This window comes from Amphiprion ocellaris, chromosome 4, assembly GCF_022539595.1.
Source record: "Amphiprion ocellaris isolate individual 3 ecotype Okinawa chromosome 4, ASM2253959v1, whole genome shotgun sequence".
Lineage (NCBI taxonomy): Eukaryota > Metazoa > Chordata > Actinopteri > Pomacentridae > Amphiprion > Amphiprion ocellaris.
This window is the reverse complement of record NC_072769.1, coordinates 7,501,707-7,525,337: the sequence shown is the minus strand read 5'-3', so window position 1 is coordinate 7,525,337 and position 23,631 is coordinate 7,501,707. Positions and strand designations below refer to the sequence as shown.

Here is a 23,631-nt window from a genome sequence, read left to right as displayed (position 1 = left end):
CTTTTAACAAAATTACATAATATAAGAAAAGCAGTAAGATTTAGGTACAATACACAAGTGAAAATAGAAATAAGTAAGCTAAAGCTAGAATAGCAAAAGTAATAGCAGTACTGGCAATGATTCAGAGGTAGTAAAGTTATACCACACACGATAACAACATATTGTAGGTGAAATTAAAATGTTACACATGAAACTGAAATATTGCAACTGACGAATTAAATATTCAACTTTACATTGACATGTTGTACATGAAAATGTAATATAATATATCATGATACAGAAATTGATATTACTACACAAAAATGTCCAGAATAGCAATTCTGATGGGAATTTATGAAAGACTAAATATTAAAAATGTTGCTACAATCCCACAAATGCCTTTAAAGGTACATTTTCATATACAGACTATAGTTTGTTCTATCATCATCTTTATCAATTACTGCGGCTAGAAAATACAAATTATAGCAAATCTTAATCTGGGATGGAACTTAATAAAAAAAGGGGGCAACATTTCAGGTTCAGATCAGTTTATTTGACACTGTTACTTCCTTTGTTCTGCTTTGTTTTATTTTTCTGCTTTTTTTAAATAACAATGCAGAGCTGACATTTGTTTCTAGGTCTTGATAGCCTTATTCACTAAACTTGTGTAAGTTTTAATCAAAACATATGCACTGAACTTTCACACTGTAATTTGTAGAATGGCAGCCAAACAGAACATTTTATTCACATCAGTTGTACTAATGTAGACATCCTTGCACAGTGTACTGCTGCACCATCTCCTCCATGCCTGAACAGGTAGAATTGTACATTGGGGTTTTACACTCGGCTTCTCTAGGCCAGTACTCGATCCAGGTTCTCTCACCGAGCACATACTGATACCTGAGTTTAACATGGAAAGCAGAGAAGTTAAAATGTGGAAAAGCCGACAATATTACAGAAAGAGGAAACAGGGCAGTTATAACACAATAAACTTACGATCGACTCTGTTCGTCTTTGTAAATATCTTGGGCCGTCCCCATGATGAGGTAGGTTTTTCCTCTCCAGAGATCTAAAGCCGCTCTGCAGTGTCGATAACTCAGGAACGGGCGCAGTTTACCCTGAGGACCCACATCATTGCTTCCTGGAGGCAAAATATCGTAGAACAGAAAGAAGATACTTTGTGTTCTTTGTAACTCTAATATGATCATTGGGGGCAGATAAAGAAGCACTGTATTGTTTCTTTGTTTATTTATCTATATTATTCAGAGATCCAATTGGGTAAGAAACATGAGCAGTCAGAAAATAAAATATGCTCTAAGTCCATCTCCAGGTTTGCCAAACTGTTCTGTTTTGAGCAATGCAACAGCACTCTGATACCTCAATAATTATTTTGGTTAATACAACCATAACTTAGTGAAATTATAGCCAGAGCTCCAAAAATAACATTTCAGTGGTATAAAACTGTACTTTCTGTTTAAAGATATTACATTCAGAGCAATAAGTACAGTTTAAAAAAATCTGACCTATGAATTTTGACAAAATCTCGGTCAAATCTGGAAACATATCATGTGCAGTATCAGTCTCAATAACGTGCAATACTTAAATTTAATGTGCAATATTTCATTATATTATGCCATTACAATATTACTTTATTACTTCAGTATCATTAACAGTAATATTTCTCACTATTCTGGTTTTCTTTCAGCTTACTTACTTTTACTAAATGTATTGTACTAATTGTAATTTTATTAGGTGCTGCTGTTAGCTTATAGATAGATAGACACGGATGGATACTTTATCCATCCTCTCTGGGAAATTCAGGAAAATTACTAAAATATACTTCTACATATTGGTTAAGTGTCCTGTCATTTCAAATTTAGGGCATGGAATTTAGTATCTTATCTTTGAAGAATTTCTAGGAGGAAAAATACTTCATAAAGTAAAAGACTTATTGTGAATAAACCCACCTTCTTTGATGACTTCTAGAACCCGCACTGTGTAAATGTCAGTGGACAAACTGTCTGTAAACTTCTCCAGTCTCACTTTATACGCTGCGGACAGACAAGTTGAAGCATGTTAGCTCATGTCTTTTCACCTTTTATTACAATATCTATTCCTCGCTTACACAAAAATACACACAAACCCTTACCAAAATCGATTCTGCTGGCCTTTGTAGTCTCACAAATCTTTTCTGCGCGTTCACTGTTGTCGACTTTGCCCTTCTTCTGCATACTACAGTTCTCTGGAAAAGGCAAAATCATAATGCAGTTAAATGAGTACATGTTGATGGCTCAATGTACCTGTACTGGAGTCACTTATAAATATAGTAAAGAGTTATTCTGTAGTTTTTACTGCAGTTTTCACAAGCTATCCAATCTGAAAAGAAAATAGTTTTCCTAAATGTCGCTAAAAGTTTCCAACTAAGGCTTTACTCTTCAGATTCATCCCCAAAGAGAGAGCTTGGTGAGAAGATGTCGCATTAGGACAGAACTGAAGATGGAGATTGCAAAACACAGGAGGCTGCTGGAAAGAGAGGGCAGGTATGGAAAGTGAATGGAAAAAAAGGAGGAATAATACTTTGGAAGATGTAGTTTAACTGTAGACAACAATTTTGGCCTTTCACCCAAAACTATCTTTGTAAATTGAAGCCTTATAATGATTTTATGCAAGATCTGCTCTTGGACAAACACACTGTAACACCTGGAGGCCACAAGTTCACCATCTTAACCATTACAGCTTCCTTAAAATATAAATGTGAATACAATAAAAGGCTTTCCATTTTGTCACTACCATTTTGTCCTATTTGTGTCTGACAAGTCCTAAGTTAAGAGACAAGGCATGGTTGCTATGGATGACATCTTCTACTTGATATGCCAACGGTGATTGGATGACAATGTCAATGTGTCAGCAAATGCATTTTTATTTGGACCAACAAAACAGTGACTTCAGAATCCTCCAGACAACCTCTAACTTCTTTCAGACCAAAGAGCCATTTTCTTCTTAAATCAAATGCATTCTGAATTACTTTCAGAACTTTAATCTACAAGTTAGAACTGACCTGCCCTTTATTTAGTTTTAGGAATATGGACCCAGATCTTACAGGATCATGTAGGTGCTAGTTGTTTCAAAGTTTCTGTTCATTTTACCACTACTATTCCATTCTTTGAGATTATGTATTGAAACAAATATCTACCGTGCATGGATCTGGTACAAAAAGGAAGGGAAAAAGCGTGTTTTCCCCTAGTTTTTACAGTATGTAGTTAACTATATTTTAAAATGAAATTCATGACTTTAGGCTTATATCCTTATTCTTATTATTGGTGTTACATGATTGATCTCCTCTCTCTTTGTAGAGTTAAAGTCTTCTACTTCTTAAAATTCCAGTTGGTGACTGTAAGAGACTGTGATAAATTTAAAATGGCTTTAATTAAAAATCCCACCCTGTAAAATGAGTCGTTTTCCCATTTAACTTTATTCTATTCTATTTTCTGCCTTGTGCAATTCTACTGCATGATCGGGATGGGACTTATGTTTCTATTCATTGACTCACTCGCATGTTTTTTAAAAAGATTGAAGAAAAAGCTGATTTTCCCAGTGGACAATGACAAGTCTTAAGATGAAGTAAACCCACACATATTACATACAAACTGCTGTTTTGTCCTCAGTGCCCTGATCTACATAATAGACAGATTAGGACACATCATCGTGTTTACCTTCAGCACATGTGCATTCATCATTTCTACAGAGACGCAGCAGTTCTCCAGCTCTCCTCTCTGGATGGTAGAATTTCATACAATTTGCTTCTGCAAATGGGGGATAGAAATGGTTTGAGCTGCTTGCAGGACTGGAAGTTTAAAAGTGGCAAATTTTCTCGTATATATGCGTTGGAGGCAGACAGGGGCAGCACATCTTTGGATATCTTAGCAACTCACCACTTCTGTATTGACTGCTGGTGTATTCATAGACAGACACAGCTGCTGGTTGTAAGACGCCCACTTTCAGCTTCTGATGGATCCTAAAAATAATCTCCTCCGGCCGTGTGTGAGAAACCTGTGGGCAGATGTAAAGAAAATGTGTACATGATGAAAGGAAAGCATGAGTGGGGATGGAACACTGATCTCTTACCTTGTCCAAGTAGATGATGAGCGAGCCTCTTTCTGACTGGACCGAGTCCATCCTGTATTTTGCAATAGTGCGGGCTCGTCCTTTAGACAACTGCACACAAACACATACATCCAGTATGTTTATATATTAGTTTCCAAACATTCAAAGAGGAGCCTGACTTTGCTAACCATATTTCAGCAAATTTATGTCTTACTAAGTTCAAGTCTTTTGTGTTCACAACAAAGCCAGTCAGAAAGCCGATATCCAACACTGTCATGGTTGCATCGCGCTTCTTGTCCTTATACCTGTACACAGAATGGGCAGGAAATAATTGAAATAAACAGAGAAGGAATTGGCAAGTAAAAAATAAATAAATAAATTATTATTATTATTATTATTATTATTATTATTATTATTATTATTATTATTATTATTATTATTAATAACAATAATAATAATAATAATGTGCTTTACTCTTTTTCTACTTTATTGTAAAATTGTTAATTTTCAAAACACTGATAACAATAATTATATTTTAGCATGAAAGATATCATTTTGATTAAAGCATGTGCACATACTGGCACATTAACCATTACTGAAATATGAAAAAATGTTTTGGTAATCAGCAACACTGTTAATCTAGGGCAGCATGCGGCAAACACCTTACACTGTTGATGGTCTAATAAATTTGTTGAGCACCATAGACTGTCTAAGAAAAGCACATTTCAAAGCTGTGCAGAGACTACTCGGCCAAGAAAAAAGAATCTGGAATACTGAAACTGATGGGCAGGCCAAGTCAAAGTCCAGACTTGAATCCAGATGTGGGATTTATTGAATTTAAAAACAGAGTGCACAGAAGTTTCCTCCAAAGAAGTTAATATACGTGAATAAGGACTATTTAGTAATAAATAACAACACAATTTTTTTTAGTTTGAAACAAGTTTTTGACAGATTTCTAAAATACTTTTGTTTTCTTGTTTTTGTGACAGGTTTGTTAAGCATTGTAGTTAGCATAAAAACACAAATGCATAACCATAAAACTAATACAGTGATAATTAACATATCAATAAATGATAACCTAATATAATTATTTCAGTTGTACTTACAAAACCTCGATTTTCAGCTTGTATATGTTCTCATCCTTCTCCAGCTTCTCTGAAAAGATAAAACAAAAGATGATCATGAAATCTTATTTCATTAACATCTCGACAGTCAGAAGAAAACTACACAAAAGCAAAAAAAAGAAGCAGACAAATGTTATAGCTTAAAGACAAATAGGGGATCAGATTACCTGGAACGAGCTGCACTGACAGGTTAAACTTCTGACAGTCACTGTCCCTTTCTGTGGGTAGAGCGTAATACAGCGACACCATCTGTCACAGAGATACACATGATAATCAAATAAGCATCAATACCAATGAAATTTATCACACACAGCTGAAGATGTCTGTGGCCTCGCCAGTGATTCACAAAAGGCTCATTAAATCACAACTAATCACATAACAAATACAACTCAGAGCAAAAATACATTTTACTTACTGTTAGAGTTGCTTCTCCTTTTCCTGTTGCAGTCACCTTCACATCCTGGTTTATATCATTAATCTGTGGGGAAAGCAACAGAGATGGTAATAATGTTGAGTCACGGTGAGTTTGTGTGTGACAGAGTGTGTTCTCACTTTGGATGTTCTTGTGGCGTAGTGGTTTTCCCAGTTAAAGTTGTACTTGTCAGGCCTTGTTCTGCCCGGCAACAAGATGTCCACATTCAGAAAATAGTCGGATTCTTTGTCACTGAACCAGTACTCAGTCACAGCCTGGTAAACTGCCATGGTGGACTGAGGAGAAATAAGAGTTTGACACTACCAGAGAGCCAGACAAATATATCGCATTAATGCAGAGAGAGAGGATAAGAGTTTTAAGAGGTACCTGAGTTGATCCGTAGCCTCCACGCTGCCTTATCTGACGGTTGAACCATCTGACAAGAGGTCTGGCATCTTCAAAGGCCTTTAATTGAGAAGACAAAGGTTAAATTGCTGTTTTACATGGCTGACTGTGCACTGTAAAAAAAAACATTTAAAAATGTAAAAATCCTGTCGACAATGGCTGCCAGACAAACAACAATGCAAAAGCAATACATTTCCAGACATTTTTATCGTTTGTTTGCTGAGAAACACTGTTATTTTATATATTTTCTCTAAATTATTATGATAAAATACCTTCAATATATCAGTAGATATAAAGTTCCGCAGTGAGACATTGTTATTTCACAGATTTTTCCTGAATTATCAACCAATGATCCACACAGAATTCTGCCGAGCCCTCCATGAGGAATGAAAAAACTAACAGTAGCCTTTCTGTGTCATGATCCAGATTGTGGGCTGCACCTTAAAGTGGACACCAACACTAGAGTTTACAAAAAAAAGAGTTTTATTTCAATAAATAAATACTTTCAGTAATGGTATCTAGGGGAAAAGTGCAAGCCCAAGGTCTATACATTATGTTGGATGTAATGAAGAAAGTTTAATTAGTATGCAGAATTACAAAGCTTGAATGTAAAAGTGCACATAAATATTAAACCAATACAATTTTATATAAAATGACAAGGAAAAACCTTAAATTTGGCATAAACTTTTACAAAAAGCTGAATATTTAATGACAATATTGTGCCATTCTTTAATGTATAGAATAGAATAGAATAGAATAGAATAGAATAGAATAGAATAGAATAGAATAGAATTACTTTATTGATACCTAAGGGGAAATTCTGTTATTTAAGAATTTTATGATTAAAAATATAAATTAAAGAATTTGAAATGTATGTACTTTAAGAAAGAAGAAAAATACTGTCTATATAATATAAATTATATGTTTAAAAAAGGAAATATGAATGATATATAAAGTAAAATAAAAGTCATTTGGCATTCTTGTATATGTGCAGCACTTGAAATAACTGTTGTTTTTTAAATTTACTGTCTAAAACTTTACAGAATTTTCTATACAATTTTGAAAATACATCAAATACTGGGAAATTTTAGAGATGTTTTCTGTAATGTTAGGGTTTTTTGTATACAGTGTAGAAAACTGAAATTTTCTCAAAGCTGTTAAACTGCCTAAGAACAATAGAAATCGCTTGATTCATGCAAGTTTCTGCTGGTGGATCTTGTCTCTGCGACACACAGATACAGTAAGAAGGCTGTGCTCACCTTGACCTTCACCAAAGCCAGGAGAGCATAAGCTGTGGCCTCCAGAGTGTGCTGACGTCCAGTAGGTGTAGGCCAGTGGGAAAAATCTGAAAAAAAATCATTGCTACATTACACAGGCAGCAAACTTCCATGATGTTCACATGATTATTTCCTAAAATGATGCCTCATAAATGGTAAGCGATCTGCATTTGTACCCCAACCTGTCATAAGCTAAAATATGCAAATAATATCATATGTAGATTTGCAATGCAATGTTTGTGCTATTAACTGTATCGTTAAGTGAGGACACCTGGAGAAGAATACTTGTAGAGGATCTCATGGTTCAGTTTGTTCTCATTGGCCAGAGCGTATGACGTTATGGCAACAGCATAAGGGTTCATTAAACTGTGTTGACGCTTCCGCAGGTAGGTCGCTGCTTTGTCAATGCTGGCTGAAAGTCTCTGGATGAAGGGTAAAAGCAGATGACATACAGAGAGATGAGGGTTTATTAGACCTGCTATAGCGTATCTAAACATGCAGAGGCAGGGGAAAAAATGGACGGGTCGCCAGTATATCTACTCGGCCCTGGTACCAAAAGAGCCTTTGACTTTTTCTTACTTCCAGCGCAATATGAACTTCATTAAGCACTGTGGAGGCAGTAGACGGAGAAATAAAAGCAATGAAAGGCACTCACATTAACAGTGGCAGCACAAGTTGTGCGTGACTCCTGCATGGCAATGACGCAGAAGGCCGTCATGGAGGCGTCTGAATCCGTACCATAGACATTACCCTACACATGCACACATGCACAAGTACGTCACTACGATCATTATCATCACCATCATCCACATTAAGCATCTGTTCATACATGCAGAATGGCAGCCACTAGCATGTGTTGTGTTTTAATTTGATGCAATCCTTTGTTAAGCATCAAAATGAAGGATAGATGTTGATGAAATCAGCGCACGTACAGTCATCTCTCTGTGGTAAATTCCTCCTACTTCTCTGAACACGCCGTTAGGTTGCTGTGTGTTGACAATCAGAAACTTGACAGCGTCGCAGATGACTTCGCTTTTCACTGCCACCAGACTGCTGGCCATCGTTAGCACCTTTACAACGTAGGCTGTGAGCCTTACAGAGGAGAGGAGATGGTGTTGTAGCTTAGTTTGTGTGTACATAAAAAATTAAATCAACATGTGGTCGGGATAGACGTGAGAAGATGTGCAAACAGATTCAATTTAATCGTATTTGGGAGTCTCACCAAGTGCTGCTTTCATTGTCGTGATCTCTACTAAAAGACCCGTCCTGTTTACGGTAGGCAAGTTGGTTCTGGTAACCTAAACAAAACAAAACTCTTTCATTGACTGCTGTTTGTTGCACTGAATCTCATCCAGTGGAAGCCAATGTCAGTAGCACTATTAAATTAGGTAGTATAGTACTGCTACCGACTTCTGCCAAAGTCTTCCTTTCTTACACATAGTGGCTTTAAACAAAATATCCAGTGTCTGTGCTAAAATGCTGTGACCCACCAGTGCTGATGTGTTGGAGGGCTTCTCCACGTCTATCAATGCCCACAGGCTCCCACTGGTTGGTTTTGTCCAAATACATGGTTGCGATGACGGTGTGGGTCATGTGCATCATGTTTTCCTCTCCACAGCCCGAAGGTGTGTAAATCAGAGCTCCCATTGATTCTCCAGTAATAGCGTTCTTCACCACATTTTCTTTTTTCCCTGCAAACAACCAGTATGTCAATTTACCACTGCAAACAAGGAAGAACACCTATCTCATGCAGCAGTTACAGTTACACAGAGGTAATAATACTCTCACCTGTCAAAGTGATCTGTGTGCTGGTCGGTGCGTTTGGTACAAAATCCCTCTGAGGAATTTTACTGTTGATGATTTCCACTTGTTTACCATCTAAAATGTAAAAAACAAAGCCTAGTTTTGGAAACACTTTGAAATATTTTGTAGATATGGTCACTTTTAAATTACCAAGACCATTATTTACATACGTTTGATGGGAAATAATAATACATTAAATGATTAAAACTGACACAGTTAATTTTAGAGGGTACATTAGAAAGTTCTCTTTCTGACCAGAAAACATCATAGAAAAAAGGTAGTTCTTTCACTATTTTTCAACTTAGTTTGTTGTGTTTTTTTCTTGCTACAGCTGCTTAACAAGTCAACTCACCTAGACCTTTAGTTGCAGGGTCCAAAGTTATAATCTGAGGAGTTTTTATCAGTATGCCTTCAGGCTGGAAAACAAAAGCGAGGACAAACGTCTGAAATCAAAATTCTTTAAACTAGTGTTCAATCATTTTAGGAGTAGAAATCTTTAGAAATGCCATGATGGGATTTTGTTTTCATTTTATTACAGGTGTCAGTTCACATCAGTTCACTTCTCAGTTCAGTTAAAGGTGCTATGTGAAGTCTGTCACGTTCAATGGCCCTTGTTTCCATTTCTTATGCCTTACACAAGACATAAGAAATAAAGAGATGAGATAGTGCGTCTCTCTTACCACCACTCGCAGCATCTTCATGATTCCATCACTGATATTTGAGTCTCGAATAGCTGCTTTGACATCAATTTTGTGTTTTCCCTCCTTTGTGGGAATAATGACAAAAGGTACAGCTCGTGCACTTCCAGCCTCAACTTCAACTTCCTCCTCATATTTTCCACGTCTAGAAGCTGCACTGCACAAATCCGCCTCCTCCTTTAGCTCCACACGCACCTTATAAACAAGATAAAGGTGGAGAAAGGGATTTCATTATTTACCCTAATAATAATAATAATAATAATAATAATAATAATAATAATAATAATAATAATAATAATAATAATAATAATAATAATCGTCTAAGTTCCAGTTCCAGATTTTTACATTATTTAGGTAATTCACTGGATAGATTCGCAAAAATGTGATTGTGTTTGCTTGCATGAGTGACCCATACTTACAGTAAGAAGATTGGGGCTGTAGTTGTGGATGACTGCCTTAATCTCCAGTTGCTCTCCACGGACAGCAGCGAAGGGCAGTTTGAGCTCAACAAAGAAGTCCTTCCGGACAATTATCTCCAATGGATCAGCCACACAGATACCTTTAAAAAGCATAAAACATAGCAAAGGAAAAAGGAGGTACCTTGGTGGGGGACGTAAATTCATACGAAATAGAGAGACAGTTTGATGCACTGTAGGTTTGGTTTAAAAGCTGGATGCAAAAATCAAACACAACACAGATTTTGGTCGCTAAATTCTCACCGTAACTTCTTGACAAACTGATGCCAGTGAACTGCCAGGTTGTGATGGAGTCTTGCAAAGGAACAGTTTTCTCAAATATTGTGGACACACTGAAACAAATACGTGTTAACACTTTAAGCGATCAGTGTAGTTGAATGTGTACAGGTCTCATCTGACTCACCAGTTGGGTTGATGGCAAGCAGGCAGTTTGATATCTGACCACAGCCAACTTTCAGGGAAGTTTGTGCGAGAAACAATGTTGCTACTGTCCATGTAACTGGTGTCATCCTCCTCACCTAAAGGTTTAATAAAATGTTAGCATTTTGATTGATTGATAGCCAGTATAATAACCACCTCCCAGGCCTTGTTCCCAGGTCTTACTGCGAGCCAGTTGGAGACTTCCCTCCCTCTTCTCACCTCGGATGCGTTCCATCTCCCTGCAGCAGTTCAGAAAGGCCATGGCGCAGGCTGCACCATCCAAGATATACTCACTGCGCCTCTCGCAGGAGTATGAAACAGGGGTTTCCCTCATACCATCCAAACAACAATCACGTTGCAGTTCTTCATCATACTGACTCACTGGAAAGAAAGCAAGTTGTGCAGGAGAGACAGAGATGAGAAGCAGTATTGCTGGATTGCGTTGATAAAAGAGCCTGATTACCCGCATCCTATCCAATTATTACAGAAGGTTACATATTCTGCATATACGAAGGCTGATCAAAAAGTTCTGACACTGTCCCTTGTACATGCAATGTACAACAGTGTGCAAGAGGTAACTGTCAGCATGTCAACTAACAGTTAACAACAGGGCCTGTGTTTCACACATTAAATGAAACAAGTTTCATTTTACTTACCCAAAAATACATCATGGAAAAGACAAGTACTGTGAAAATTAGTTTTGCATAGCCACACCTTTCTCCATAGCGCCTGAGAATGGTTTGGCTGCACCTCATTATCATTCTGCTACAGCAGGGAAAAAGTCTGGCTTTTTTGCATTTCTTTTAACCAATCATAATCGTTTTAGGTGGGTTAAAGCCCAGGATGCAGTGAATAATGTCCATTTTTGAGTGCCAACATTAAACATTTATCATGCAAAAACTGCAACCGAGACTTTTGAAATACTTCAAAAAGCATAGGCTGTAAAAATTAATAGTTTTTTAACAGTTTTTCAATGTAACTTAAAAAAATGCAAGTTCCTCCAAAGTTTGAATGTAAAATTACGCCATTTTTACTGTATTTAAATCAGCAAAATATATAGTCATTTTACGGATATTTTGCCATTATTTAAATTAGAAGTATGCATATTAAGGACTAAAGTTTGGTAAATATTTTTAAACTATTTTACAGATTTTCCCTCTTATGTTTATCTATACATGTGACAGACGATGACTGAATGAGGCTGTTTGTTGGTTGAAAGCGGTGGTTCTCACATAAGCTGGTTGTGATATTCATCAAAGCTGCATCTCGTTTCTTCCTGCTGGGGGCTGGACAATTCAGTTCTGAAAATGAAACACAAACTAGATATTTATGCGAACAAGAACTGTAGATGTGATGCCATTTGGATGGTTGTACATAGAAACACAATGCAAAAATATTCAATAATAAAATGTAACTGCACGACACTACAAACAACCATAAAATTACGCACATTTTTGTATTTAAATTAGCAAAAAATGTAATCATCTCACAGATATTTGCCATTATTTTAATGACAAATTTTGTGCATTAAGGATGAAAAAATGGTAAATGTTTTTGTTCACTTGTACTTTACAGATTTTTCCTGTTTTGCTAAATTACAGACAATATATAGTAAAACCACAGAAATAGTAGTAGAGTAAATAATGTCCTCATTAAAAATCAGCATTATAAATAGAAACTTTTTCTTTTACAAAGTGTGACCATAAAATGACACCGTTTTGCTGTATTTAAATTGGCAGAAAATTGTATTATTTTACAGATATTTGCCATTATTTCTTAGTTCTTACAGTCTTTGAATGTTACAGTATTCCACTGCTATATGTATTTTTTTGGTACCTTTGCTGACAGAATTTCACTGTTTTCTTACGGATTTTTTTTTTTTTACAGGGCAGTTGCCTATTGACATCTAATTTCAGATATTTCATGGGACAGCATCAACGGTTCAACAGTGCTATGTTTATGGAAGTGTTTGCTTGTTTAATAGACTTAATTTTGATTACCCCATTCTACCCTTGTCTCAGCTCAACTCAGGTTCTAACTTTCTACCCACCTTTGGTTTTTCTATCTCCATAGCATTGGAGCATTTGGCAAAAGAGGAAAAAGAATGAGAGAATCATGTAATGTCACCTTGTCTGTAGGGAGTCCCAGAACCCAAGTTAGTCTCGAACAGCAGCCCGGCATCACTGAAAACGCTCATGCTGTCCTTTCCACCACCTGGTGTGCAGCCGGTGTCGGACTTGTCTACCATGGCCCAGATCTGCAGCATGGATGTCATACACACAGAAATACAGACAGATAAATATTAGTTTTACTCAGACTAATACTGGACTCCACCATGTGTTATTCTCTGGCAAAACACCAGTGCCTCGCATTGGAGGTCCACTGCTATTTGAACATGTGTGCACTGTTGAATAAGAGGTGAAATTCCCAAAATGGCTTGGATGAAAGCATTACATGAACGCAGCACATTTACCATGTAAGACATGCAGGGAATCTGCTTCTTCTGCAGGACAAATTTAACCTGAATATAAAGTCCCGGAAGAAGTAATGATATTTACTTTAGATATACATGAAAATGACAATATGTGAGCTTGAAACCCCTTTCAAATATTGTTACAGGTAAAGGAAGAAAAAAGACATTGCCTTTTTTTGAGTGAGGCGATGCTTGTTGTTTAGAGTGTAGACGCCTTTGTCAACTGCCACCAGTCCCACGATGGCTTCAGGATCTCCTGTGACTTTTAGTTGAAACATTTTGCGAGGCATGTAGGATGCAGCAGGTTTTGATGGTTCCAGTTTCAGCTAAAGGATAAAGGAATTTGCAGTTGTTAAACCAGCTGGATGAAAATTACTTGGTGTGGATGTTTAGTTTGCCCAGTTGAACTCTGATACATCAGTATGATATGTCTCACCAAACCCATGCAGGATTCTTTTACGTCCACCCAGACAGAGTCCGATACCACTTCAGTGTCACTTGGATGGTAGTAGGCAATGATGCGAAACGATGGCAGCATTTCTTTGGAAATGGTGACCATCACGGAGATCAGAAGTTGACCTCTTGCCTTGTAACGGCCATAACTCACCAGCTGACCTCTGCTCAGGATCTAAACATGGAGAATTAAACTTTATCCAATGTGCATGTATAGTTGAGGACCAAATGATTAGTCTACCAATGAAAATTAATTTCTTTTGCAAACATTTCCCAAATGCTAGTCTTTCAAAAACACAAGTTATTTTTATTTGCACATAGTAACAGAATTATTTCACACAAACCAAAAATTACAAGGGTAAAAAAAAAAAGGGGTGGGGTGGGGGGGGGGTGTTTTACAAAGTGACGTTTTCATTAAGCCATGACATGCTTTAGCTTAGTAATACTCAAGGACTGTGAAATAAAGTTAAGACAGACGATTATCTTCCACACAGTACTACAACATACGCCATATGGACAAAAGTATGTGGACACCTTGCCATTATACAGACAGACTGAAGCATGCATCTAATTTGGTCAGATGAAGCAAAACTACAGCTCTTTGGTAACAGAAATGTTGCCTATGTCATGAGAAGAAGGGAGAAAGGTATAACCCACAGAACACCATCTCCACAGTGAGCATGGTGGTGGCAGTATCACGCTGTGGGGATTCTTCAGTGCATCTGGAATGGAGAAATCTCATCACGGTGGAATGAATCATGAAAAAACAAGACTATAGGAAGATTTTTGGAAGATAACGTTGAGCAGTCAACAGCAAAACTGTCTAAGCTTCTGACCTAAAGCATCCATCACTTGTGGTGAAAAACTACCTTGAGAATGCCAAAGTGAACATTATTGACTAGTCTGCACAAAGCCCTGACTTGTCTCCCATAGGAAATCTGTGGGGTGAACTGAAGACCGGTGTCGATGCCATTATACCTTATCTGCTAAAGAAGAATGAGCTGGGCTTTTAAAAAAAAATTGATCTTGGTATTCCTTAATTTTAGTGAGTTTTAGATTCCGTGTGGAAAGACAAATAATGTAAGCTTCCTAGAAAATACTAATGTGTTCACAGATGCGGTGGTAAAAGTTTGCAACTCTATCAAACAGCATTTGGTAATTGTTTGAAAAAGAATCAGATTCACATATTGGGAGTAACAATTTTGTCCTCAACACTGTTCTACACAGGCTGCAAGAAGCAACCTACATACTCAAGCATGGACACAGGGGTTCAAAAAACATCTCACCAGGTACGTGATGTCAGTTTGTTCATTGCTCTGCTTGTTGAAGTTGAGGTTCATTTTCAGGTTTTCTCCTGGACTGACTTCAGTTGCATCAATGCCTACGGAAACATATCAATTAGAAAACTTTTAAAAGAAGTGTTATTTGACAGTACTAGTGCTCAGATATCATTTCACTTTGTACCTATGTGGATATAGTTGTTGCTGTTGGAGCTGTATGGGAGAGCCGTCATGTTGGCTGATGCTTGCCTTTCAGGTGAAATACGAGGGTCTTTGGTCTTTACCTATGAGTACAAGTAAGCCTAAAGTTACATTAAGCAATGCACATTAGGAGTTATTGCCTGCAGTCTACATCAGCTATGAATAAACGCAACCTGAAAGTTGCTAACTTGGCTTTATATGATGCAAAGTGAAGTGACATTCTTGACATTGTTTTACGTGCATATAATTGTGTCAGACATGGAGACTCCAATGTTACCAGATAAGCTCCACTAACTGTTAAGGGTTTAACACAAAATATAAATAATTGTAAACAATTCTACCCAGTCTCATGACTTACTGTGATAACCAGTGCTTGACTATTTTCCACTGTATTGACGGTAAGCCTCGCCATGCCGTTGGCTCCAGTGATGCCCTCCACCTCCCCAGGCTCGACCACCACTAGAACACCTCTTGCCGGAGTGTCATCAGGATTCATAACTCCAATCTGTCAGTCAGAAAACATCTTTATTAAATAAAAGCGATCTAAAACTTCTTGTTGTGTGCATTTTTGATTAGAGGATTATTGTTTTTAACTTTGAATTTCAAAAACAAAGATATGTGTGATTAAAGGATTGTCACCATAATTTTACATGTATGTGTGCAAACGTATGGAATATACATTACCACAACATCAAAGGACAATCCTGGTTTGAAATATCTAGGCGTTTTCTTGAAGTGGACGGTGTAAGGGGATGTGACAATTTGGATATTTTGCAACTCTGCCTCTGCCATTTCACTACCTGTGCCAGTAATTACAGAACATTGCATCAGCTCCACATAATATGAACCTGTATGATTTAAAAAAAAAAAAACTAAACAAAACAATGGAGACATGCAACTATTCACTCAAAATTTCAAAACCAAAATGTTTTAAATCTGTGTTTCACTATGCTGATTTTAGTACACTAGTTACACTTAAAATATCAAGCACTTGCTATTAATCGGTATGGCTTTAATTGTAGGTTAGTTTGTTCCTAAATGCACCACATATAATACAAATAATGTGTACTTATTATGTAGATGTATACTTTCATTGGTTTAGACATTTACAAAGTACAATGAAACTGACCAATATATTTATACATACAATGTAAGCTATAAATTAAGTTATGATAAAATAGAATGTAGAAGTGTTTCCAATATCGTGTCCAGCCCATAAACATATCAATGTAACTGATCAATACATTGTAAAAATAATAATTATTTATAAAAATAATATGATAATAATACTAAACCCTAATTTATATGTATTTTTATTGTTGCATCTGACAGTTTGTGGTGATTTTTTCAGTTCAGCACATTTTTAATCATAGTATATTTTGCCCTTTTAATGTGCATTTTGTATCTTAGTATATTTTTCTTTTTTCTCATTTATTTGTATTGTGGTGGAGTCACTTTACTCTTTCTGCTTGCCACTGTAACAACAGAATTTCCCCCTGGGGATCAATAAACTATTTCTATTCTATATTTTATTCTAGTTCTAAATATTATGCATTGGCACCTTTCAAAAAAAAAAAAGCATAATAATACAAGTGTATTTAAGTTGTGCACTAAAGGTAAATATTTTTACACTATATACTTAATAGTACATATTTAGTGGAGCAGAAATAATTGTTTAATAACTTTTAAATATGCAAATATCATAGCTTGAAAGGTGATTTGACAAAACTGTTATTTTTCAATCATATCGATGTTAAAACTATGTCAAAATGGAATAGTATACTTAAAGATTCTCCTCAGTAAAAATCCATTTCTACTGTGGAAAAAATAGATTTTTACGTTGTTAACATTCTTATATGATAAAATGAAATGCCTGAAGACAGAAATACAAGCAAGTGTGTTAAGTCATGTGGAGGAATACTAAAATTAAATGTAATTTATTCTACTTTTTAATGTGTTCTCAGACAGACACATATTCTCTCTTTCTTACCGCTGCCTGTCAGCACACTAACAGCTACATATATGGAGCTGCCCACCAGATCCAGGATGTTTTCGAAGATCTGTGTGATGTGCTCTTTCTTCAGTGTCACCTTTCCTTCTCCGTTCTCAATCTAATGTGCCAAAATACAAAAATGGATCTTCAAGTAAAACTGGCAGGCATTTTACGAAATACACATGCAGATTTTGCAGTGTCTAATCAACTATTACGCTGACAGCGATGGAGAAAAAGTGTGAATATGTACCAGCACTCTCTGAAGCGAACTGGGAAAACTCCTCTTTTGACCCTGATGCTTGACCCCAAAGACACCGTAGGCTGATCCGTCCACCTCCTCACCAAACAGATACCTGAAACAATAAGAATGTGGTGAATTTGTTCCTCAATAAGGGGAAACAGAGCAGACAAAATAGCTAAGATTAAAAATAACAACAACAACAAACTTTACACAAGCCCCATCAATCCACCAATCAAAGTCAGTCTCCAAACCAAAAAACTCTTCACATACGTAGCTTTGATATTGACGGTGAGCTCTGGACTGGACACGTAGAAGAAAGGACTTTGATGCATCAGTTTGACCTCAAAACTGGGCAACACTGAAACATTTAACACATTTTTGTCCAGCAGCAGGTAAGAAGTGAGTAAAGGTATATATTTAAAGTTTTAAAGGTTTATAGATTACAAATTAGACGGCGTCTCAACAAACTCACCGTAGTCTTTGACCTCAAATTCTGCAGAGAAGTTTGTCTGTGGTTTGGTGTGGAACCTCGCCACCACTTTCCACAGTCCAATGCTACGAATGCTCAAACGCACAGACAAACACACACACACGTACATTTAGATTAGTGTATTAAGTATCAGTGGCCCATATTTCAGTCTTTATTTTACGTTGTTGTTTAAAGCCCCCATCTGCTCCAATTATGTGCTGCTGTTAGTCCAGCTGAATGCATTTGGCTCTTTGTGCTTCACTGTGCAGAACGATGTACTGCAGGTGTGTGCATAGATGGACACTAAAAAGCTGTTTTTATACTAAAAGAGAAGGAATATTTTCTGTAAAATGAAAAAAAATCTTAATTTTACAGAAAATAATTCAAAATATTTTGCAGCATTTTGTTTAAAAACAAAGAAATCACAAAAAAAGTCTGTACAACTTGACAGTAGCTATAAATGAATAACCCAACAATGCCAAGTGTCATTTATTTTTCTCCTTTTCTTTTTTGAAAATGTACTGCAATATTTATACATTTCAAAAAATATTTTTTTCTCAAATTGCATGGACATTTTTATTTATTTTTTAATTTTTTTTTTTTTTTTTACATGGACATTTTTAGAAAGTGGCAATAACCACCTGTAATTAAATAGGCACACCACCAGTCAAAAGTTGGGACACACTTTCTCATTCAGTGGTTTTGATTTAATTATTTCATACTAATAGATTAATACTGAAGACATCGAAACTATAAAAGAATACATATGGAATTATGTTGTAACCAAAAAAGTGTTAATTTTCAGTATTAATTGACAGTGTAGAAAATAGCAGAAATAAATATAAATGACTGAATGAAGTGTGTCCAAACTTTTGAATGGTAGTGTAGCTCTTTACGCAAAGGTTTATTCCCACATAATTCACAGTAATTTTAAGGTAATTCTTATTAGTTTTATAGGTAGGATACATTTATTTCTAAAGCCATAAGGTACTAAAATTAAGTACAATATTCACCTGACAATTTCACCAAGTTGGAAATCTCCGGAGTAAATCCCTGACTTCAGAAAGACTGGATCGCGCGATAAAATGATGCCTTCAGGGGTCTAAAATAAGAAACAGTTCAACAGTTAACGTCGCTACTGTAGAAAATAAATTGTTAATTTTATAGTGCATCTTTAACAAAACCTTTTCTCTACATCTGCTAGTCTGATCAGGCTGTTGTTTTACACTTGTTGCCTTTTCTTAGCTTTGTTGTTGTCGTTTACATTTTATCTTTACACTGAGAGGTGGGATTCATATTGCATTTCATTGTGCATATCAAGCTTTCTGGATGAGGAGTGACAGGTTTAACCTCACAGAGCTATTGGCAAACTCAAAGTAATATCGAATCTCAGATATGGGGGAGACAGAGGAAAAGAAATTATCTGCACAGGTTGTTTACTTCTATCACATTCAAGTCTTTTTCAAAATAAAATTCAATACCACAAATTCAATGTTAATAAAAGCATCAGGTCGGGTCTCATCATTCTTCTCCACAGGCTCCAAGCGAGGTGTCAGTCCAAATACTCTGAAATGAACTGAAACAGAGATCACTCAAATATATATCTGATCTATTAGAGGGTTCATTTAACATGTTTAGCAGTTTATTATTATTATTATTATTATTATTATTATTATTATTAATAATAATAATAATAATAATAATAATAATAATAATAATAATAATAATAATAATAATAATAATAATAATAAGTTTACAAAGTGATCTGAACAAAAAGCAAAAAAAGGAGAATACACACAGAAACAATATTACAGCAGAAAGCACATATGTGGAAATCTTTTTTTTTAAAGACCATATTGTTCATAATAATAATAATAATAATAATAATAATAATAATGACAATAACAATATTAATAAATATGAAAATAATAACAACAATATTAACAACAATATAAACAAATATACATGTAATAAAGACAATAATCAGATATTAGATATTATCTGATTATTATATTTTTTGGTTACTCCTTATAACAATAACTAGAAGAAATCTAAAATGCAAGCCCAACCAAAGTACAGCTCAAATAGTTAGAATATATTAAAAATGTCATTATTCTGATGTAATTTAATTCAAAAAAGAAAACTTTAATACATTCCATATTCATGACATGCTATTTTTTGTTTTAATTGTGATGATTATGGCTCATAGCTCGTGCAAATCATCCACTATATCCACTATCTCAAATGAAACATTTCCAATCAAGAAAGGGTCAATCAAGAAAAGATTTATGATGCAGAAATTATAATATATAATAATTGACATACCGGTATATAAAATACTTTGAGATCTGTTTTTTTAATTGTTTGAGCTGCAGGCCATAATAATTCAAATTAAAACAGAAAAATGTTTAATGAGTCTAGAATATATTATAATTTTAATGACTTATGGAAATTAATCAATTTATTCTTAATATTCTAAGTGTTTAAGACGCACTAGTATGTAGTAGATATAATGGTTGGTGGAATGCACTCCTCTTTATAAACTGTACCAGAGTGAAGCCTAGCATTCTAGTGGTTGATTTTTCCTCTTTTGAGCAACAAGCCCAAAAGACAAGTGTATATGTTCTGTTCCTCATCAGTGAGCTATTACTGAACTCACCTTTGCTGCTGGGTGTGTAGAGGATCTTATCTGTCTGGATGAAGATATAGCCAGAATGGAAGGTCACTAGGACGACTTTCTCCAGTTTTACATCAGGGAAGTGAGCTTGCAGGTAAACATACTGCCTCATGTTTGGATCCCTTTTGAAGTCTGCAGGGGGGATCTGAAACCGATATGAAGAGACACTATCAGTGTGTAAGGAAGAGGATGAGGCATATATTTAAAGTCGACCAGTCTGATAATTTGATTTTGGCAATGAAATCAAGTCACAGTACGTCTATATACCATAATTTGTCCAAAGCCCTGATATTTGTTTGTACTGGTGAGGTTCACAGACGTGGTCACCAGCCGTTTGGATTTGGTTGGATAATTCATTACGTTGATATCAACCATGAAATCATTCTCATTGGTGCAGTCTTGACACTCCACAAAGATATTTTCTGGTGTTCCCACCCGCAACAAGTTGGGGGCCGACATCACTTTCCTACAGAGCAGTGGAGAGAGAATGAAAGAACCACACTGCTGGTATACAGTATACAGATTTACCTATAGTTTTCCCTAACAGGTGTTTGAATCTGTAAAAGTTTTGGATCATCTGATTTACCATAAGAACTGTCTTTTTTCTGCTTCAGAATGACCTTAGCACACATTGAGTTATCCATTAATGTAACATTTCATCATTATTCCCGACATTGTTTACTGTGACTGGCACACAGAATCAATGTGTGACCTCCAGACAACATTTAGGTCAGCTTACCGGCAATGGTACCTGGATTTATGCAAACAAAACTGCAGCTTGTCAATAAACTGGAAATGGAACTGATTTAAACTGAAGCTTAATGAGTAACTCTAAAGTTAATCACAAATGCAAGTAATCTCACGTCTTGATATGACTTTTATTAGATTTTCTTAGGTGCTGTAGAACATCGTCAACACTTTAAGCACATGTTTGGTATATCATGCAGGAAGACTTTTTGTCTTAGGTGTAAAAATCTGTGCATTACTGCCTCTATAAGAAATTCGGGGGAAAAGTGCACTTCTGTCTATATGTCTGCATGCACTGAAATGTGGTTTTGTATTCCACTCCTCATTACTTTCTGACTTGCAGACAGTACTTTCTCTTCAGCCAACTAAACAGTATCTAACAATTTTCACATTTTAACACAAAGTTTGTTTTGCTTGTTTGTGTCTTTTTTGCCCAATTTTTTGCATGTCTTTGCTTGAGTCGTGACATGATCCACTGATAGTGAGGGGTGCAGACCGTGCAGTAGGTACTGGGTAAAACAAATAAACACATCAGAAAACAGGATTAGTGACATTAAACATGCAGAAAATTCTTTCTCATTCTTCCTATTTCAAGGTAAGGTTACTTACATTGGTGACCCATCAGTCAGAGAAATCACAGAGAAAAAGGTCAGCAGGGCCAAAAGCCAAAGCTGAGTGTCGCACATCCTCCTTCCTGATCCCATATTTGCTGTTACTGTACTGCTCTGCAGCACTTCTTTTATGCACCTACCTCCCTCCATCTGCACTCTTACTTCTCCTCCCTACAGTCTCACAGTCTTATTTATTATCTGATAGGAGTGGCTGACAAACCAGATCATGTGCCTGTAAAAGATATTTACGCCCCCTTCAAAGTTTTTTGCCTTACGAAAGAGTCACAAGGAGAAAACTACAATTGAAAAGAAAAACCTCATATTGAGTTTGCCAGAAGGTATGTGACAGACTCCTGAGTCAACTGTAAGAAAATCTGATGAGGCCAAAACTGAGCTTTTTGACTACTAAATGCTACGTTTGGCAACATCAAATACTGCACATCATCACAAACACACCATCCCCACTGTGAAGCATGGTAGAGGCAGCATCATGTTGTGGGCTTGATGCTTCCCTGCAGCAGGTCCTGGAAGGCTAATAAAGGTAGAGGGTGAAATGAATGCACCAAAGTAAAGGGAAATCCTGGAGGAATATCTGATACAGGCTGCAAGGGAACTGCAACGTAGGAGAAAATGTGTTTGCCCTCAGGAAAATGATCCAAACCATGAAGTCAACGCTACACAACAAGGTGATCCTGGAGTGGCCAAGTAGGAGTCCAAGTAGGATTTTTTGGCTGGACTTGAAAAGGGCTGTTTGCTTACAATCCCTCTGCAACCTGACAGAGGTTGAGCAGTTCAGCAAAGAAGAATGGAGTAAAATTGCTGTGTCATGTGCAAAGCTGAGTAAGACCTATCTACAAGGCTCAAAGCTGTAATTGCACCCAAAGGTACATCTACTAAATACTGACTTGAAGGGGGTAAATACTTATAGTCAGTTATTTTACATTTTTATTTTCAATTACCGGACAATACTTTGTAGAAACCAGTTTCCCTTTAACATGAAAGAATCTCTTTTTTTGTAAAGTTCATCAAAAGTAGCCAAAATATATTGATGATGATTGAAATGCAATAAAAGATGGAAACTTCCATTTATTTACATCATAAAGGGAAGTGTAACCCTGTGTATGACTACAAAATAGGCAATACCATATAAGCAACACCAAAAACAAATGTTAAATATAAAGTTAAAAGTTATCAGCAAGATTTTAATCTTGACACCACTTTTGTTTTTCAGAATCTGTTTGAACTTTCTTTTATTTGCTCGTTTGGGTGGAGGGAACTGTTCGATTGTGCGGCAAAATTGCAGGAAGTAATCTGAACATCCTCTCCCAACTGTGTGAAGCCAGATTTACAAAGAAGGTCCAATCCGACCTTGTTTATCCCAATCCTCACCTCAGGAGGTTCAGGTTTCTTCCATTTGGTTGCTGATTTAATCTGTCTGGATGCAGGACCAATGGGTTTAAAGTTGCTCTCAAGTCATTGATTAAACAGCTAAAAATGCATCTCTGTGTATCAAAATTACACATTTAGAAGTTTCTTCCTCTAGAATGTGCACAACGATGAAGTTGCCACCTCTCTCTCCACCTGGATGACAGGATTGGTTCCTCAAGTTTGTCCCGCATTAAACCCCATAAGTCTGAATCTGGGTTTTTGTCATTAGCGCACTAGTGAAAATTAGTGAAAATGCTCAACCATGACACTTGACTGTCTATTTAACTCATGATGTGTCTTCTAGCATATAAAAAACACTGTATGGGCTAGTCAACAAGATAAAAAGAAAATGTTTTCTCT

The 23,631-nt window shown here is 36.2% G+C and overlaps 1 protein-coding gene across 4 annotated transcripts; it reads right to left on the bottom strand.

Moving 5' to 3' along the window:
* Positions 1–527: 527 nt before the first annotated feature.
* Positions 528–23,622, bottom strand: LOC111577931 (complement C3-like). Of its 4 annotated transcripts, none has more exons than XM_055009835.1 (43): positions 21,842–23,622; positions 20,753–20,951; positions 20,468–20,630; positions 19,290–19,384; positions 18,822–18,910; positions 17,812–17,903; positions 17,610–17,697; positions 17,349–17,451; positions 17,096–17,216; positions 15,790–15,905; positions 15,464–15,610; positions 15,089–15,188; positions 14,911–15,005; positions 13,608–13,799; positions 13,342–13,497; positions 12,826–12,955; positions 11,931–11,999; positions 10,882–11,079; positions 10,682–10,796; positions 10,522–10,610; positions 10,222–10,361; positions 9,785–9,997; positions 9,457–9,520; positions 9,090–9,179; positions 8,792–8,992; positions 8,524–8,599; positions 8,234–8,393; positions 7,957–8,052; positions 7,573–7,723; positions 7,284–7,369; positions 6,007–6,084; positions 5,760–5,915; positions 5,623–5,685; positions 5,375–5,456; positions 5,190–5,238; positions 4,298–4,388; positions 4,105–4,194; positions 3,912–4,029; positions 3,693–3,782; positions 2,129–2,221; positions 1,947–2,030; positions 976–1,120; positions 528–879 (listed from the first exon to the last, which is right to left on the bottom strand). In XM_055009835.1, the coding sequence occupies exons 1-43, from the start codon at positions 21,991–21,993 to the stop codon at positions 738–740; spliced, it is 5,067 nt and encodes a 1,688-aa protein (XP_054865810.1). In that variant the 5' UTR covers positions 21,994–23,622; the 3' UTR covers positions 528–737. The 4 variants fall into 4 exon arrangements, with proteins under 4 accessions (XP_054865810.1, XP_054865812.1, XP_054865811.1 ...); XM_055009837.1 differs by having other exon boundaries at positions 10,918–11,079; XM_055009836.1 differs by having other exon boundaries at positions 17,812–17,894.
* Positions 23,623–23,631: the final 9 nt, after the last annotated feature.